The sequence below is a fragment of the Neophocaena asiaeorientalis genome, unplaced genomic scaffold (assembly GCF_003031525.2).
Source record: "Neophocaena asiaeorientalis asiaeorientalis breed wild unplaced genomic scaffold, Neophocaena_asiaeorientalis_V1.1 scaffold490, whole genome shotgun sequence".
Lineage (NCBI taxonomy): Eukaryota > Metazoa > Chordata > Mammalia > Artiodactyla > Phocoenidae > Neophocaena > Neophocaena asiaeorientalis.
The window spans coordinates 3,439,056-3,459,844 of NW_020175079.1; the positions used below are offsets into that span (position 1 = coordinate 3,439,056).

Below are 20,789 nucleotides of genomic sequence, written 5' to 3' on the forward strand. Positions count from 1 at the left end.
CATTATTTGCATTGCTTTCCCAACTTCTCCTAGGAAATCAGAAGAGTAATAAGAAGTACCACGGTAAAAAATAACAAATAGATTTGGTCTTTGTTCCTGGTTCCCCACACAAAGCTCCTAGAACCCCTGGGATTTCCTGAGTGGTAGGAGTGCCTTTTGTCCTTCATAAGGAGCCCCCTTTGAGCAAACCTAAATTTATGCAAATGGGGTGACATAGGGCAGGATCCCTAAATAGCCTCAGGCTGGGGCTGGTCACCAGAAAGACCCAGTGTTTAAGGGACTGGAACTTTCAACCACACAGACCTGTGAGAAAGGGAAGAGGGGGCTACAAATTAAGCTCTATAGTCTCTTGAACAAGATCTGATGAGCTTCTGGGTTAGTGAACATGCCAGGAGGGTGGCCAACTCCATGGGGACAGAAGCTCCTGGCCTCGGGACACTTCCAGATGTACTTCTCCACCTGGCTGTTCTTCTGTGACCTCTATATATCCTTTATAATAATAATGGTAAAAATAAGTAAATGTTTCTCTGTTCTGTGAGCCACTCTAACAAACCAGGAATCCAAGGAGGAGGGTGTGGGAACTTCCAATTTATCGCCAGTTGGTCAGAAGCACAGGTAACATCCCAGACTTGTGACTGGCAGCTGAAGCGGGGGGCAGGCTTACAGGACTGAATCCTTAACCTGCGGGGCCTGATGCTACCTCCAGACAGTGTCAGGATTGAAGTAAATTTGTCGGACACCCAGGCAGTGTCTGCGGAGACCTGGAGAACTGCTGGGTGATGTTAGGAAACAACATCAGGAGCACTGAGACCTCAAGAAGCAGTGACCTGACCGAACGAATTTCTTCGCATCCAAGAATCACCTGATCTTCAAAATGCTAATTCCTGGGGTTTATAAAGACTCCCACTGATGATGCTAGCACCACAAGAGGGCCTATGTCAAAACAACCATGGTTGGAATTCATCTTCTTTGTTGTTGTATATGAAACGAAAGGATAAAGAGGAGACGACTAACAAGTGGCAGGTGGAGACAGAGGTGTGCAGGGAACCTAACAGGGAACCTAACAGACTTATTTCAGTTGACCATCTGCAGCTGTCGTTATATCACTTTACAAGTCCTCCACATCCATCTACGGTAGTGGCTCTCAAAGTATGGTCCCCAGTTCAGTAACATCGATACCACCAGGAAATCTCAAAATGCACATTCTCGGTTGCTACCTCAGACTTCCTGAATCATTCTCCGGGGAAGGAGACCAGGAATCTCTAATGCACGAGTCTGCTGCACACTAAAGCTTGAGAACCAGCCATCTCCAGTAGAGTCAAATACTTTGAACTATGAGACACAACTGGATCAGGAAATTCTAGAAACTGAGTGGCAGAATTCTACACATCACTGTGGATCATGTGGAGGAAATCTGATTAATATTAACCCTCCTTTTTTGTAAGGCGTTTATTCAAAAATGCTTTCCCAATACCAACTGATATTACTTAAGAATTTTCCAGTGCTCTAAAATTTTCAGTCCATCCACAAGGCTGCTTTGTACCCAACAAGACAGAACAAGAGCAAAAGTTTTTAGGAAGAATGAGGATATACTCCCAGGCAAAACTTACAGGCTGAGTGTACCACATTATAAATAGCTAAGCTTTGAATTAAGTTTTTTAATTCTCGCATCATACAAGATATAAAGTTATTAGTAAAAACTAAAAAGGCCAAGACATATATAATATTTCTACAAAGTTTTCACTTTCCCATATGAGAACTGCCAGCAAGGACAAAATCCTGCCAAAGGAGGCAATTCCTCTGCCAATTTAATTCAGGCTATTAGCATCCCTTTGTAGAGGGACAATAAATACCTCTAAACTGCTTCATCACGTTCTGATGGTTTTCAATGGCTTCCTTTAAGATCATTTCAGCCTGGTCCATCTTCCACCGCCATTCAGTACCCACTGGATTGGTGTGGTGCCTAGAAAAAAGAGGCAGAAGTTCTAAAGGACTCCCTGCATTAAATCTCAGCTAGTTACCTCCTATGAAGGAGCCCATATAATTATAAAATCAGGGTTGGTTTCCTACAAAAAGCTCAGCTATTTATAGCTGTAGTTTACAACTTATTTTGAGTCATGACACCTAGCAGAGAGGGGTAGATGGCAAGTGCCTGGCCAAGACTGAGACTTACTCAGGACAATATAAAACGTGCACCCCTCTCGCAGCCATACAACACCAGGCCAACAAGCATCCAGTAACGACCACCAGTAGAATATCGTTGCAAGACCCTCTCTGAGAGGCAGTGCAATGGGAAGACCTAATTGAAATCCCAGAAAGGAACAAAGCAGAAAAAAATGTAGAAAAATGATGGCCAACAATTTTCCAAAGTTAATGAGAAACGATTAACCACAGATCGAAGGAACTCGCAAAACAACAACCAGTGTATTTTAAAAACAGCCTAGGGCTTCCCTGGTGGCACAGTGGTTGAGAGTGCGTCTGCCGATGCAGGGGACACGGGTTCGTGCCCCGGTCTGGGAAGATCCCACATGCCGCAGAGCGGCTGGGCCTGTAAGCCATGCCGCTGAGCCTGCGCGTCCGGAGCCTGTGCTCTGCAACGGGAGAGGCCACAGCAGTGAGAGGCCCACGTACCGCAAAAAAAAAAAACAGCCTAAAAATACGGTATCTAAACTAATGAAAACAAAAGAAAATAAGAAAACCTTCAACTTAGAGAAAAAGGACACACTACTTAAGAACAAAGGTTAAAAATTATTTCTGACAACTCATCAGAAAATAAGCCAGATGAAACTATAACGACACCTGAAAGAATGCATAAAGGAAACAAACTTGTCAACTCAGAATTCTATACCCAGTGCAAATATCTTTCCAAAAACGGAGTAATAAAGACTTTTGCAGGACTTCCCTGGTGGCTCAGTGGTTAAGAAGCCGCCTGCCAATGCAGGGGACACAGGTCAAGCCCTGGTCCGGGAAGATCCCACATGCCATGGAGCAACTAAGCCCATGTACCACAACTACTGAGCCTGCGCTCTAGAACCCATGTGCCACAACTACTGAACCAGCGCTCTAGAGCCTGCAAGCCACAACTACTGAGCCCGTGTGCCACAACTACTGAAGCCCACGCACCTAGAGTCCATGCTCCACAACAAGAGAAGCCACCACAATGAGAAGCCCACACACCGCAACAAAGAGTAGCCCCAACTCACTGCAGCTAGAGAAAGCCCGCATGCAGCAACGAACACCCAATGCAGCATCTTAAAAAAAAAAAAAAATTGGCAAGCCCCTGATAAAACTGATCAAGAAAAAAAACAACAAATGCATAAATATAATATTAGGAATGAAAAAGGGGATTAATTACAGAAACAACAGAGCTTTAGGTAAATCTGAGTACAGTGTTGGGCAGAAATTGATTATTACAGATCATTACATATTTGGTCACCATGGCCATTCATTTTTACTTACCGCCAACAGAAGACACATTTATTTGCACACGCCAAGCTCGGGGTAGTTTCCATGCAACGATGGCTTTCAATGCCATAGAACGTATGTTTATAGCAACCTCCTCTCCCTCGGAGCATGGACTGTGAAAGTACAAAACAAACGATAATTTGAATGAAGTCCTCACAGCAAGGAAACAAAACACGAAGGCATCATTTTAAAGAAGAAACCATGCGTTTCGTAAGCATAAGTACCCCTACTGGTAGCTGCATGAGGCAGAAAATTAACATTAAAGCCTTATAGTGTTTTGATGGTGTTTGGGTTTTGATACTGCTCTGGGTTTTCTACAACCTAATGAGATAAATCTATGATTCATTAACTCTGAAAGTTCTATAGGGAGGACCATGGATGCTTTCATTTTCAAATCCACCCAACTGCCTCAAATATTAGTACAATAATATATAATGCCAAAGGAGAGATAAGACAGGCTCCCAGAATGGGGGGGGGCGGTGTAGCACTCATCTGAAAGAGTATCTCTGCATTTAACAAAGGAGGGTGGGTTAGGGAATGCAACCTGGAGCATATTCTATGTCAACCGAATGGTAGAATTTGAATATACTGAGACTGTTGAGGGGGCAAACAGCATGTACACAAGAAACAGATTATTCCAGAAAAGAACACTATTTAATATGTGACTGGTAAAACCACAGGAAGTGCAGTAAGAAAGGTAATTTGAAGAAACACTGCAGATCAACTCAGGGTTGGAATCACAAGATACTATCAAGCTTCCTGAGGTATCATCAGAAAGATCCATCTAGGAGTTCTGTGCAAGGTGGGCTTGATTCAGTAAAAGTGAAACCTGTGAGGAGGTTATGCAAGAAAGGTCGTGGTGACTTGTCTCAAAACATTAGTGGAGGAAACAGGAAGGGTACTACAGAGGTACAATCAGTGCCATTCCCAATTAGAGGGGCAAAACAGAGGAAGTCATCCAAGATAACCAAGGTTTTGAGCCTAAGTGACTGACATACCATGGAACTAACAATGGGAACAACAAACGAGGAGACATAGATGGAGAGCCTTTACACATATATATCAGTGTATAATATACATCAGTGTACTGATATTACAATGCTGTCCACATAAAATCTACCAGCTTGCTACTATGTCAGTTGATCACAAAGTCTTATTTTTTGGTCCTGATAAAAGGGGTTCCCCTGTCCATCTCACTTAGTACTTACACTAAGAAAAATAGAGTGAAGGAAAAATATTGTTCAGGATAACTGTTTCTACAAACTCTCTTCCAAGTTCCCAATAAAATATTCAAGAAGGCAAACAAAATATTTATATCTTGCAAGTAACACTGAAAACTACAAAGTCCACCACATGCAAAAGTCACAGAGTAACTACCACTAAATATCAATATCACGCCAATGGAGAAACCAAGTTGAAGACTTGCATGTTTCACTCATTATTTAGCAATTAGTTAATGTACTTCAAGCATGCTGTGTACTGAATGTACAATGACTAATAAGACAGAGCCCCTACCCATGATCTGTTTGGAGGAAATGGCAAGTAAGCAAGAAAAATGTGCAATACTATTATGATAGTCTGATTGAATCAATTACGATTCTTTTGCAAGCAACAGAAACGGAGTCTGGCTAAAGAGAAAAAGAATTTATTGAAAGGATTTCACAGCTCATAGACCCATTATAAAGGCAAGCACGAAGGAAGGCTGGCAGCGGGACCACCACTCAATCCCCCAGAAGCCGTACACTACAGACACCGCCCCTCTCTGGATATCATCACCAGCACCACGCCTGGCAGATGCTGCTGCCCCCAGCACAAGAATGAGTTCTCCACGTCCCAGTCCCTTTCCATCACTCACTCCACACTCAAAGTCTCCGGCTGAAAAGAATGACTATCCTAGATGACGCTTTTATACCCAAGTTGCCACGACGTGGTACCAGGAAACAGTATCTGTCTTCCTTAGCTTCTGCAGCAGGCAGTGGGCCCTCACATCAAACAAAGCCCGTTTAATGGGAAATTCCCCAAACATGAAAACACTCAGATGCTGGGCAAGCAGAGAAAAAACAAATGTCCAGCATGGTATTACTGGAGCCCATGGGACAGATGACCAACCAGGCTCGGCCTTCCAGGACCAGTGAGAACTCCTCAGAGGTGAGATGCCCAAACTGAATACTGAAAGGCTAAAAGGATAAAGGGACAGACACATGTGAGAAGCATGGCATGTTTTTCTTTTAAAAACTTTTCTGGGCTTCCCTGGTGGCGCAGTGGTTGAGAGCCCGCCTGCCGATGCAGGGGACATGGGTTCGTGCCCCGGTCTGGGAGGATCCCACATGCTGCGGAGCGGCTGGGCCTGTGAGCCATGGTCACTGAGCCTGCACGTCCGGAGCCTGTGCTCCGCAACAGAAGAGGCCACAACGCTGAGAGCCCCGCGTATCGCAAAAAACAAACAAACAAACAAAACCTGTTTTCTGTAAGTTTTACACTTTAGATTTAAGGTCCTGATCCATTTTGAGTTAATTTTTATGTATGTATTTTATGTATGTTTGTGTGTGTGTATGTGTCAGTGTGTGTACTTTTGGTGTATGTGGTTTGGTGGTAGTGGGGTTTTTTTGGTGTTTTGCCTATGGATGTCTAATTTCCCCAGCACCATTAGTTGGAAAGGTTATCCTTCCTCCAAGGAATTGCTTTTGAACCTTTGTAAAAAATCAATTAAGCGTATTTGTGGGTTTGTTTCTGAGATCTCCATTCTGTCCCACTGATTTATGTGTCCGTCCCTCCACCAACACCATACCATCTTGATTACTGTAGCAATATAGTAAGCTGTAATATCTGGATATATAGTTCCTCCCCTTTTATTCTTCCTCAATATTGTTTAAGCTATTTTACATTCCTGTGCCTTTCCTTTTAAATTTTATAATAAGTTGTCTATTTCTACAAAAACCTTCCTGGGATTTTAATAGGAATTGCATTAAACCCACAGATCAATTTGGGCAAAATTGATGTTTTACAATATTGAGTCTTTCAATCCATGAACATTTATTTCGATTTACGTTTAGATTTTTATTTACATTTACTTAGATTTTCATTGGTTTCTGATTTGAGGTCTTTCCTCATTTCTAATGTAAGTATGCATTGCTGGAAATTTCTCTCTGAGCACTGCTTGAGCTGCATCCTATACATCGATATAATTTTTTTTTTACTATCATTCATTCAGTTCTATGTATTTTTTCATTTCCTTTGAGACTTCCTCTTTGACCCAAGGCTTATTCAGAAATGTGTGTTTAATTTCCACAAATTTAGAGATTTTCCTTTTGTTTCTATTACTGATTTCTAGTTTGATTCCATTATGGTCAGAGAATGCACTCTGTATGATTTTAATACTTATAAATCTGCTGAGGTTTGTTCTATGGCCTAAGACATGGTCTATCTTGGTGAATGTTCCATCAGCACTTGGAAGAAATGCATATCCTCCTGTTGCTGGGTGGTATGTTCTCTATATGTCAACTAGATCCTACTGGTTAACTCTACTGTTGAGATTTTCTAGAGCCTTGTGATTTTCAGTCTAGTACTTCTAGCAGTTGCTGAGAGACAATTTCAAAGTGACGAACTATAACTGTGGGTTTAGTTTCTTTTGTTTTTTTTCTAATTTCTCCATTCAACTATGTCAGCTTTTGCTTGATTTATTTTGAGCCTCTGATGTTTGGTACATATTCATATAATGTAGATTGATCTTCTTATCATTACAAAATGTCACTCTCTGTCTCTAGTAATTTTCTTTGCTCCGAAGTCTACTTAATCTGGTATTAATACAGGCAATCCTGCTTTTTGGATTACTGTTGGCATGGTATATATTTTTCTATCATTTTACTCAACCTACCTGTGTCACTGAATTTGAAGTGAGTTTCTCGTAAACATCTTATATTTGGGTCATTTTTTAAATCCACTCTTCCAACCTCTATCATTTGATGGATATATGTAGAATATTTACATCTGAAGTAATTATTTATGAATTAGCCCTAAAATAGTCTACTATTTTATTATTTGTTTCCTGTTCCCTCTGATTCTCATTCCTATTAGTCTTTTCTTGATTTCCTACAGGTTACTTAAACATTTTTAGGATTCCATCTTAATTTTTTTTTGTTTTTGAGTGTATCTCTTTGTATAGTTTTTGTAGTGGTTGTTCTGGGTATAAAAATATACATACTAGTAGACCTATGACAGTCTACCAGTAAAAACATTTTACCACCTTCAAGTGAAGTGTGGAAACATCCCTTCCATTCAGATCTCTTTAATTTTCTCTCTTTTAAATTAAATATTATTGTCTTGAGTATCACATGGTGTTATAATTTTTGTTTCAATCATCAAATATGATTTATAAAAGTTATAAGGATAATGATCATTTACTGTTTGTACCCATATTTCTGCTCTTTCCATCATTCTGCCTTCCTTTCTGGTGCTCTAAGAATCTTTTATCACTTCATTAGGTTGAAGAGCTTCCTTTAGCTGGTCTTTAAGAGAAGATTTGCTAGAAACAGATTCTTTCAGTTTTCTTTCACCTGATAATGTCTTTATTTAATCTTCATTCTTGAAGGATAGTTTTGCCAGTCACAGAAATCATGATTGACAGTTATTTTCTTTCAACACTTGAAAACCATGTGCTGCTTCCCTCTGGCCTCCATGATTTCAGATGAGAAATCGGACATCAAATTGATGTTAGTTCATTGTTTATCTCTAGCATCTTTCAAGACATTTTTCTTCTTTAGTTTTCAGATCATTAATTTTAGGGTATCTCCATGTGGATGTCCTTGGTTCTATCCTGTTTGGAGTTTGCTCTCTCTGCTGTTCAGATTGGGTAAATTCTATTGACTTGTCCTGGTCACAGATCATTCTGTTATTTGGTAAGGTCCCTGACTCTATCCTCTGTCATCTCCACTCTATTACTGTGCCCATTCAGTGAGTTTTTATTTCTGTTATTGTATTTTTTCAATTTTATAATTCCTTCTTGGTTCCTTTTATAACTTCCATTTCTTTGCTGAGATTTTTTATTCTTTCATTTGTTTCAAGAGACTTTGTAACTGATTGCTGAAGCATTTTTATGACAGCTGCTTTAAAATCCTTGTCAGATGATTCCACCATCTGATTCATCTGGTGTTGGTTTCAGTTCATTATCTTTTTTTGCTCAAGTTGTGATTTTCACGGTTCTTGGAATGACAGGCGATTTTTTTTTTACTGCATCCTAGACATTTTGTCTACTATGTTAGGAGGCTCTAGATCCTATTTCATTCTTTCATTTTAGCAGCAGGCACTTTGTTTAGGTTGAGCCTGCAGGTCCTGGACTATTTTTGTATGCTGTGGCTCCAACGGCAGTTTAATTTTCAGAGGCTTTGCATTGAAATTTTGCTTGGGCTCCCATTGATCTCTGCTGGTAGCATCAGAGTGGGTGAAAGAGGTTTCTCCAGGGTGACCCACTAGAGGTCTCTCAATGGAGGAGGCAAGTCTCAGGCCAGCAGGCTTCCCAGAGCAGGCTGCTCATGTGGCAGAGTCCCTCTGGCCAATGGCCCTGGGCAGCCCCAGTAACTCTGAGTGGGAGAGGGAACATGGCCTGCCCCGTGGAAGAAGGAAGGTATAAATACCAACCATGACCAGGTGACCAAGTGTGAATATGAGCAGAGTTATAAATATACACATTATCTTCCTTGTTTGGATATATATAATTGTTTCTCCTCCCCTCCAACTGTTTATATAAGATGGGTCAGTGGCGGTTAACCTTATAATGTCATCCTTAGGTTAGAGGATCTCAAAAGAGAGTGAAAGGAGAGGGTGAGTACATCCTTCCTTGCATGAATAACAGTTGCAACAGGTTAGGCACAAGCAAATGTTTTATTTATATTATGGATTGAAAACATAAATACAGGTAGAAGGGTGTGTACAGATGCTGAGTATCCAAAGAGGTAGACCATGCTGTTAATACTGAGTCCTGTGCCTGCGCTTCTAAGCAGGGGGTAAGGAGCCCTAACACCGTATTTCTTGCCCAAGGAGTTCTGATTTAGACTCCACCAAGAAGAGGCATTTATGCAAGATTTAGATGGCAAGAAAGGAGAAACCATTATTCCTCCCCGGCAGCAGCTGGCAGACACAAGGGCATACAACAAACACTGAGTCTGCAGCAGCTTCCAAGCAAGCTCCTGGGAAACATTTGCTTTAATGTTGCCAGCATCTCAGGTCACTTTCAGCAGTGTCCTGTGAGTCCAGCACTTTTCGACTTTCTCAAAGCAAGCAGTTCTCTCTGACCTTCACTACCCCAGGCCTTTCAGTGGCTTTGTAAGCAGTCAGTTAATTTACTTTATTAAATCTGTTCTTGCTAAAGTACCCAGGATGGTTTCTGTTTTCCTGACTGGTACACATGGGTAGGATTCAGTCAGGTGAGATCAGAGAGGGGAAGAGAAGCAGCACATGATGTATGGAGGTTAAAACAGAAAATAAAACTGAACAAGTAGATCAGAACTACACTAAGTAGGGTCTTCCTCGGGTTCAGGGCTTTATATAATTCATCTGACAAATGTTTACTACATGCCAGGCTCTGTTTTTGGCATTGGAAAGAAAAACAAAGACTCTTAGGTTGGGGAGGACCTGAAAAGGGAAGGGAGGAGACAGACAATAAACAAGATATAATCTATTAAGTGGTAATAATTGCTATGGAGAAATTCCAAGCAGTGTAAGGGGATAGGAGGGAAGGTTGTTATTTTATATCAGGCGGTCAAGGGAGAGCCTCTCTGATAGAGGCTCACTGAGCAGAGATCTAAGTGAGCAGACAGAGACCAGAAAGCCAGAGAGGAATCTGAGTTCAGTGTATTCAGGAAACAGCACGAAGGCTAGTAAGGCTGGACCAGAGCATGGCAGACCAGACTGAGTGAGATGGGAACCCCTGGAGGTTCTGAGTGAAAGAGTGAGACATCTGGCTGCTGTATAGGGAACAGACAGTGGAGATGACAAGAATGGAACCAGGAAAAGCAGGCAGGAGATGACTTAAATAATAAAAGGGATACATGACAGTGACTTGGACCAAGGTATAAGAGTACAAGAGGTGAAAAGTAAGTAGTTGCATTCTGGATATATTTTGAAAGATTTGCTCACAGAATAGATGTGGGAGGGTAAAAAAACAAACAAACAAAAAAACAACAGAAGAGTATAAATGACTCCCAGGTTTTTGGCCTGAGCAACTGAAAGGATAGCATTGCCATAAACTGCTGGAGTGAAGACTGAGGGGAACAGATTTAGGAGAGGAATCAGGAATTCCGTTTCTGACACATTAAGTTCAAGATGCCTATTACACATCCAAATTGATATACTGAGTAAGAAGTAACGAAGAGCCACCATAGGCTCTGAAAACGGAATGGCTAAATGAGAACTGAACTTGAGATTAACCTGGTTAACGTCAGGTAAATTGAGGGGGGGGAGCGCATTTGCTGGAAGCCAGAAGTAGAGGGAAAAAAGCTAGTTGCAACGTTCAAGAGGACAACCTGAACTTCGAGGGTGGCAATGAAAATGGATTGGGGCAGAGGTTCTCAATGGGGCCAACACTACCCCGGGGGGTATTTTGGAAATTTGTGGAAATACTTTTGTTATCAAAATGATTGGGAGGCCCTACTAGCAAAAAGTAAGGGAGGGGTCAAGTGTTTCACATCTCCTGCAATGCTTAAGATAGTCACACACACACACAAACACACACACAAACACACACACAAAAAGTGTCCTTTAATCCACTTCCTTTCAAATGACTCACCAGACCTCCATACTTGTGAAAAACCTATTATAATCATCCAAGCTTAGATTCCAACTTCATTTTACCAATGAAGTATTTTCTGCACATTTTACCATACACTGAATTTTCCAGGAATGAAGCTATTATGTAAAATGAGGAAAGAAAACACATTCTTTGATGCAAAGCTTTTATAAGAAATTTCAGCATTTTGAAAAACCATGTCACAGAGAACAATGCTGTTTCTAGTATTTAAGTCACCAACACAATACCTGTATCCCATGTTATATTCGTAGGCGTCACCTATAAATACATTACAGAAGGGATTTGAGATGCCTTTGGTAGACTTGGAACCAAATATTAAGTTAACAGACATATGAAATGCAGGATTCTCACTAATCAAAGTTGTTTATAAAGTTAGTGTGGTCATTTTATGTATTAATTTTTATAGCACAATGATGAGAAGTCTATCTTGCAATAATTATTTGAAATTGAACTTGTTTATTTTGGGGTTGCCTGTCATCTTTAAATCTTACTCTGAAAGTGTCACCAGAGGTCCACCTCACTTCCCTCAACCACTCTTACTACCAGTTCTGTTTCCAATCTACCCACATAGATCAAAGGAACAGAATAGAGAACCCAGAAATAAACCTACACTTACACGGTCAACTAATCTACGAAGGAGGCAAGAATACACAATGGGAAAAAGACGGCCTCTTCAGTAAATGATGTTGGGATTACTGGACAGCTACATGCAAAAGAATCAAAATGAACTATTTTCTCTCACCATATACAAAAATAAACTCAAAATGGATCAAAGACTTAAATGTAAGGTCTGAAACCATAAAACTCCTAGAAGAAAACATAGGTGGCACGCTCTTTAACATCAATCTTAGCAATATTTTTTGGATCTGTCTCCTAAGGCAAGGGAAACAAAAGCAAAAATAAACAAATGGGACTATATCAAACTAAAACTCTTTTGCACAGTGAAGGAAGCTATCAACAACAAAAAAAGCAGCCTACTAAATGGGAGAAGATATTTGCAAACAATATATCCAATAAGGGGTTAATATCCAAAATACATAAAAACACATACAACTTAATAACAACAACCAACCAACCAACCTGATTAAAGAATGGGCGGGGGGTGGGGGGGGGCTTCCCTGGTGGCACAGTGGTTAAGAGTCTGCCTGCCAATGCAGGGGACATGGGTTTGATCCCTGGATTGGGAAGATCCCACATGCCGCGGAGCAACTGAGCCCGTGCACCACAACTACTGAGCCTGCACCCTAGAGCCCGCAAACCACAACTACTGAAGCCTTTGTGCCTAGAACCTGTGCTCTGCGACAAGAGAAGCCACCGCAAGGAGAAGCCTGTGCACCACAATGGAGAGTAGCCCCCGCCTGCCACATCTAGAGAAAGCCCGCAAGCAGCAACAAAGACCCAACGCAGCCAAAAAAAATAATAAAACTTTAAAAATAAAGTATGGGCAGGGGACCTGAGTAGATATTTTTCCAAAGAGGAAGTGCAGATGGCCAACAGACACATGAAAAGATGATTAACAGCACTAGTCATCAGGGACATGCAAATCAAAACCACAATGAGCTACCACCTCACATCTTTCAGAATCATCAAAAAGACAACAAATAATAAGTGATGGAGAGGATGCAGAGAAAAAGGAACCCTCATGCACTGCTGGTGTGACTGTAAACTGGTGCAGCCACTATGGAGAACAGTATGGAAGTTCCTCAAAAAAATAAAAATAGAACTGCTATATGATACAGGAATTTCACTGCTGGATATTTACCCAAAGAAAACAAAAACGGTAGTTGGAAAAGATATATGCACTCCGATGTTCAATGGAGCATTACTTACAAACCCAAGATATGGAAGCAACCTTAGTGACCATTGATAGAGGAATGGATAAAGAAACTGTGGGGTGTGTGTGTGTGTGTGTGCGTGTGTGTGTGTGCGCGCGCACGCGTGTGCGCACACAATGGGATATTACTCAATCATAAAAAAGAATGAAATCTTGACATTTGCAACAACATGGATGGACCTTGAGGGTACTATGGTAAGTAAAATAAGTCAGAGAGAGAAAGACAAATACCACATGATCTCACTCATATGTGGAATCTATAAAACAAAACAAACAAACAAAACAAAATGAAAACAGACTCACATACAGAGAATGGGTCATTGCCAGAAGGGAGAGGAGAGAGGATGGACAAACCAGGTGAAGGGAATTAAGAAGTTCAAACCGCCAGCTACATAATAAATACATCACAGGAATATAATATACAACAGAAGGAATATGGTCAACAATATTGTAATAACTTTGTAGCGGGACAGATGGTTACTAGACTTATCGTGGTGATCCTTTCATAACGTATGCAAATATCAACTTATGTCATATATCTGAAACTAACAATACTGTGACTGTATTTTCATTTAAAAATAAAATAATTTTTAATGCTATCTTATTTGTGCCCATAGGATTTTAATTTATGGAGGTGACTGAGTGCCAACATAGGCCAATGCTACTGAAGGAATATATTACTTACATATCCCAAGAGAAGGGTGCATACCACACCACACAGGGTTTGTTCAGGAGACAGAGGAGCAAGGGGGAAGCCTGGGCCAGAGCTTTTACTGGAGTTTCCTCAGGAAAGGAAAGGCAGAGCAAAGTAAACAGTGCAGGACTGGCTAGTATGAATTATTCCAGTGGGCTTTGAGCTACAAGGCTATCTCCAGTTTTCTGGTAGCTGGGCCTGGGATGATTTAGGACAGGGAAAATACTGGCTTGGTATGTGAGAGAGTTAGATAAGGAGGTAAGTGAAAGCTACAGATTCAGAATTACATATGAAAGGCATGCTCGAGGCAAGCTGCTGTTAATCTTTAGGAATTGGCCCCGGGGAGGGGCAGTCTCTATACAACTGCAGAGCATCAAGAATGCAGAAAATAAGAAATTACAGTTCATGTAATTGACCCTGTGGTGAAGAGATGACAAACAGACAAATATAGAATCTAAGAAAACAGAACAAATACAAACAAGAGAAATCCACAGGCTGATCCTAAAATGTATATGGAAATGCAAAAGGCCCAGAAGAGGGGAAACAATCTTGAAAATTAAAAAACAATACAGAGAACTTATACTGCATGATTTCAGACTTATTACAAAGCCAGAGTAATCAAGACAATGTGGTACCGGCTTCAGGATAGACAAACACATCAATGCAACAGCATAAGAGCAGTCCAGACACAGGCCTACCCATATAGTTGACTGAATTTTCTACAAAGCCCTAAAAGTAATTCAATGGTGGAAGGAAAATCTTTTTCAACAAATGATACTAAAACACCCGAATATCCATATAGGGGGCTGGTGGTAGGAAGGAACAATCTTGACCTTTACCTTATACCATTCATAAAAATTAATTCACAGACCCAAACATAAAAGTTAAAACTATATATGAAGCTTCCAAAAGAAAACACAGACTATCCTTGTGACCTTAAAGCTGACAAAGATTTCTTAAAATACAAAAAATATTAACCATACAAAAAAAATGATAAATTGGACTTTATTCAAATTAAAAACTTCAAAAGAGGGACTTCCCTAGTGGCACAGTGGTTAAGAATCCACCTGCCAATGCAGGGGACATGGGTTTAAGCCCTGGTCCAGGAAGATCCCACATGCCGCGGAGCAACTAAGCCCATGTGCCACAACTACTGAGCCTGCACTCCAGAGCCTATGAGCCACAACTAATGAGTCCACGTGCCACAACTACTAAAGCCCACGTGCCTAGAGCCCATGCTCCGCAACAAGAGAGACCACCGCAATGAGAAGCCTGTGCACCGCAATGAAGAGTAGCCCCTGCTTGCTGCCACTAGAGAAAGCCCGCACGCAGCAATGAAGACCCAACACAGCCAAAAATAAATGAGTTAGTTAATTAATTTTAAAAAAAAATTAAAAGATACCACTAGGGGGGCTTCCCTGGTGGCGCAGTGGTTGAGAATCTGCCCGTTAATGCAGGGGACACGGGTTCGAGCCCTGGTCTGGGAGGATCCCACATGCCGCGGAGCAACTAGGCCCGTGAGCCACAACTACTGAGCCTGCGCGTCTGGAGCCTGTGCTCCGCAACAAGAGAGGCCGCGATAGTGAGAGGCCTGTGCACCGTGATGAAGAGCGGCCCCCGCTTGCCACAACTAGAGAAAGCCCTCACACAGAAACGAAGACCCAACACAGCCAAAAATAAATAAAACTAATTTAAAAAAAAAAAAAAAAAGATACCACTAGGAAAATGAAAAAGGAAGCCACAGACTAGGAGAAAATAATCATACTGAACATCAGGCAAAACACTCATATCCACAATATATAGAGAACTCCTACAAGTCAATAATACAAAGTCAGACAACTCAACTTGGGTAAAATATCTGAACAGACACTTCACAACTATGAAAGGCCAATATGCACATGAAAAGGTGCTCCTCATCATCGATAGTCATCAGCAAAATGTAAATTAAAACCAAAATGGTACCACTTCACACTCATCAGGAAAAAGATGTGTAATCCCACATGATGATGAGAATATGGAGCAACTTTCATAAATTGCTGATGCAAGTATAAAATAGTACAACCACACTGAACACAGACGGGGAGTTTCTTATAAAGTTAAATATATACCTGCCCTACGACTTAACAATTCCACTCCTAGGTATGTACCCAAATGAAATCGAAACATATGTTCACCAAAAAAACCTCTGTACAAACACATTCATAGCCGTTTTATTCATAATAGCCAAAAACTGAGAACAACTCAAATAGCTATCAACAGACTGAAAACTGTGGTATGCCCATACTACTGAATAGTACTCACCAATAAAAAGGAATGAACTACTGATACACATTACATGTGGATAAATCTCTGAAACCTTATGTTGACTTTAAGAAGCGACTTGCAAAAAGCTACACATTATATGGTCCTATTCATGTGAAATTCTACAACAGGCAAAACTAAACTACAGTGATAGCAACGAGAACAACTGTTGCCTGGCTGTGGAGGAGGGGGTATTGACCAGAAATGGGCATAAGTGAATTTATCGGCGTGAGGAAAGTAGTCTATAGCTTAATTCAGGTGGTGGATAAGGGTTTTTACATCCATCAAAATATGCTGAACTTGGACTTCCCTGGCAGTCCAGTGGTTAAGACTCCACGCTTCCAATGCAAGGGCCACGGGTTTGATCCCTGGTCGGGGAACTAAGATCCCACATGCCATGCGTCGTGACCAAAAGGTTAAAAAAAAAAGCTAAACTCTTAACTAATTCATTCAAAATCATTACATTTTATTAAATGTAAATTATACCTTTAAAATGGTAAAATTTGTTGCATATAGTAGCCATATAAAAGTTGCATAACACAGAAATAATATTTGAATAAAAACAAATACCTTTGTCCACCTGCAAAGCTTCACCCCAGAGTGGCTCCCAATCAACTGATAACCTGAATGAAAAAACAGGGAACACAAAGTTGAACTGATTCAAAACCTCATATCAAAAAGTGATTATAAAACTGTAGCAAAGTCATTTTTCTTTGTTTAAATAATGATAGACAACAATCCAATGCCACTAAGGTTTAATTCACCAGGATGATAATACAATTTAAAACATGTATGCATCTAATAACACAGACTCAAAATACATAAAGAAACAATAAGCTAATCCAAAATCACAGGGAGATATTTTAAGATCTCTCAGTATATAACAGATCTCATAGATTAAAACTCAATAGAGCTCTAAGATCTGAAGCAACACAGTAAACTCAATCAAGGACATAGAGAGCACTGCACTCAACAACTACAGGATGCACATGTTTTTCAAAGACCCAAGAAACACTTATGAAAATGAACCATGCACTGGACCATACAGCAAAAACAACTAACAGTATATTTCAGTACAATGAACGACTGGGGAACTGTCATCAATAATCTTCAAAAATAAATAAAGAATCAGATGGGCAACAGGAGATTAAAATAAATATTGCCCCCAAAAGTGGGAAAAATCAAATTCTAGGAAACTGACATAAATTCTCAGCACCGCTCCACAACCTATTTAAATATTTTGACCCACGTAAGACACGAAAAGCATGGAAAAGCCACGCCAAAGCAATCACATTTCCTTATTTTAACAAACTAGTAGAGCAAACAAGTAGAAAATTCTGATTTCAGAAAACATTTAATAAAGTTTCTCATGAGGCTTCAAGTAATAGCCGCAATTATCACGAGTCTCTTGCACAAAAAGACTCTTGACTTGCAGATAAACGAGGTAAATGGAGAAATACAGTCTGGATGATGGCATAAGTGGATCAGTGGCTGGTTAAACATCCATATTCATAGGGTGATGATTAATGGAACAAAGTCAATTTGGATTACAAGTCTCTAGTGGCAACATTACAGGGCTTTGTCTTCTATCCTCTTCCACATTTATGTAAACATCTCACATATAAATAAAGCACTGCTTATCTACTTGAAGATAGAACCGAGTCCAACTGATCAGCTAATCTCAGATACAGAATAAGCATTTAAAAGATCCCCAGAGAAAATTCTAGTTCTTTTGGACTCCTACATTATATGTTGCTCATACCACTATCATAGAAATCACACTGTATTATATTAGTTCTTTATATCTTTCTCTCCCAAGATACATAGGATTCTACAAAATTCTGCATTTAGGTAGGTATGAAAAGACTGCACAGTATAGGATGGAGAGCCCTGTAGCTGACCACAATACACACAATGCAGTTACTAACATTGCAGTGCAGGATTCTGCCTGTAACCAAGACGGAGTAACAGAGGATTTACTCTCCCACCTGAAATACCAAAAGCTGGACAAAATACATGAAACCACAGTTTTCAGAATACAAAACATCAGGCAACAAAGGAAGATGATCCAAGAGAGATGGGAAACAAACAAGGCTGAGCCCTACCATTACCCAAGCTTACTGCCTTGAAAGTTGCCAGGCTGTGCAGCAGGGAGAGACGACACAAGCAGAGCTCAGTATTCTCCCCAAGCTGAGGACACGGAAGTAGAGAGGGGAGCCCCTGTGGCTAAAGTTTGCAAGACTGAGTACTGGAGAGACAAAAGCTACACAGAGATTGAACTCAAGGGTCTGCGGAGGATTCCTGTAAGTACTTGCTTGAGTACTGCTTAGTGCATACGTGAGAGAAAAACTACCCAATAATGGGAAAGAACCATCTGAAAAGATTAAAGGCATGCCTGGTACTCACAGCCAGCTGGGAACTGTGCCTGTTCCTACCAGTCAGACAGAAAACCTCAAGATTCCAAGGCACTGGGCAGAGTACACAGAAGTGTTTTGCCTCAATGGTGGGGGAAAAAATTAGCTGTATAGTGAGCCAGCTCTGGTCTCACCCAACAAATCATAAAAGCAAGATGAAAAGGCTCAAGCTGTTTCCAAGTAATTTATCTTCATCCCAGAACAAAGCTCAAGAATGTTTACAGGAATTCAAAAATATCCAGGACCCAAAAACATAAAATTAGAGCTGGCATCCAATCAAAGACTACCAAGCATGCAAAAAAGATAGGAAAACATGATCAATAATGGAGAGGATAATCCAGCAGCCAAAACTGACCCAGAAATGACACAGATGTTGGCAGATAAGGACATTAAAAGTTATAATTGTATTCCATAAGCTCTGAAAGTTAAGTAGAGACATGGAAGATAGAAAAAGACCTAAACTGAACTTCTAGAGATGAAAGCTACATCTAAGCTGGAAAAATACGCTGGATAGAACTACTAGAAGATTCAACTTAGAGACGAAAAGATTACTGAGTTAAACTTGAAGACAGCAATAGAAACTATCCAGTCAGGTAAAGCAGGACAGAAAAAATAATTTTAAAATATGAAAAGCACATCTGAGAGCTATGGGTCAAATTCAAGTGGCCTATTATACATGTAATTGGAGTCCCCAAAAAGAAGAAAGAGAGGGGGTGGCAGAAAAATATTTGAAGAAATAATGTCCAAAATTTGTCCAAATTTGATTAAAACTATACATCCACAGAACCAAGAAGCTCAACAAATCCCAAGAAGCAGGAAGAAAACTACACTGAGACATATTATAATTAAAATCATTCAAAATCAGTTGTCAGAAGAAAATCAGGGGGTAAAAAACATTACATTTGAAAGGAACGAACAAAAGATGACTGCAGAGCCCTCATGAGAAGCACCATGATCCAGCAGACAGTGGAATAACACCCTTAAAGTGCAAAAAAGAAAAAAACTACCAATCCTAGACACATCAAAAAATATCCTTCATCCTTCAAAAATAAAATAAAATTAAATAACAAAAAAAGTCCTTCAAAAATGAAGGCAAAAGAAAGCCTTTTTCAGATATACAAAAGCTGAAAAAATTCATCACCAACAAAGCCACACTACAAGAAATGCAAAAAGGAGTCCTTCAGGCAGAAGGAAAAGGCCATCAGACAGCACGGATTTACACAGAGGAATGATAAGTACCAAAAGTAGTAACTACATGAGTCAATATATAAAATTTTTTCCTAATTATTTAAATCTGTAATAGATAACTGTTTAAACCAAAAGAACAGCAATGCAGTACAGGGCTTAAAACATGTGTAGAAGTAAAATGTATGAAAACAATGGCATAGAGGTTGAGGAGGGCGAAAACAGAAGTACTGAAGGTTCTTCCACTTTACATGAAGTGGTATAACACCACGTGATGATATACCGTGATACAGTATAGTATAAAACCTCAAGCAACCACTAAGGAACAAAACATCCTAACAAAGGATGTAAAACAGAATCATATTATTTAAAAAACAATATAAAAGAAGGCAGTAAAACAAGAGAAAGGAAATCAAAGAACACATGAGACAAGTAGAAAACAAACAGCAAGATGATAGATTTAAACCTATTATAAAAATCACTTTATTCCTATATGAATGAGACTTAATTTTGCATCAATACTGACAAACTAAACAGTAATCAGAAGTATTAAATATGATTTGACATAAAAAAAAAATCACTTTATTCTACTCGAATGAAAAGGCATATAGGGCTTCCCTGGTGGCGCAGTGGTTGAGGGTCCTCCTGCCGATGCAGGGGACACGAGTTCGTGTCCCGGTCCGGGAAGATCCCACATGCCGCGGAGTGGCTGGGCCCGTGAGCCATGGCCACTGAGCCTGCGCGTCCGGAGCCTGTGCTCCGCAACGGGAGAGGCCACAATGGTGAGAGGCCCGTGTACCGCAAAAAAAAAAAAAAAAAGGCATATATATTTCTATGTAAAAAAATCTGTATATTTTTGTCTGTCTCCTCTAATAAGTTGAGAGCTCCTTGAAGGAGATATGTCAAGTATCTTAAGTTCCTCTGCATTGCTGGAACTGTCACATAAAAGGATCTCAATAATTATAGAAAGAGGGAGGGAGGGAAGGAAGTCGGTCTACTCACCCCCAGTTTATTACTCTTTCTTCTACAGGAAACCAATATCATTCGTTCATTCAATCGCAGCCTTCTTCATAAGGTAGGACCACAGAAATCCAG

At 40.2% G+C, this 20,789-nt stretch overlaps 1 protein-coding gene across 2 annotated transcripts in view; it reads right to left on the bottom strand.

Annotated features, from left to right (window-relative positions):
* The window catches only part of LOC112412445 (S-adenosyl-L-methionine-dependent tRNA 4-demethylwyosine synthase), a 154,176-nt gene that overhangs the window by 96,203 nt on the left and 37,184 nt on the right, over positions 1-20,789 (bottom strand). For both annotated transcript variants that reach the window (XM_024764137.1, XM_024764138.1), the window contains exons 9-11: positions 16,666-16,718; positions 3,460-3,578; positions 1,854-1,963 (exon numbers count right to left, since the gene is read on the bottom strand). In XM_024764137.1, coding sequence (XP_024619905.1) covers positions 1,854-1,963; positions 3,460-3,578; positions 16,666-16,718 — 282 coding nt within the window. The remainder of the gene's footprint in view (positions 1-1,853; positions 1,964-3,459; positions 3,579-16,665; positions 16,719-20,789) is intronic.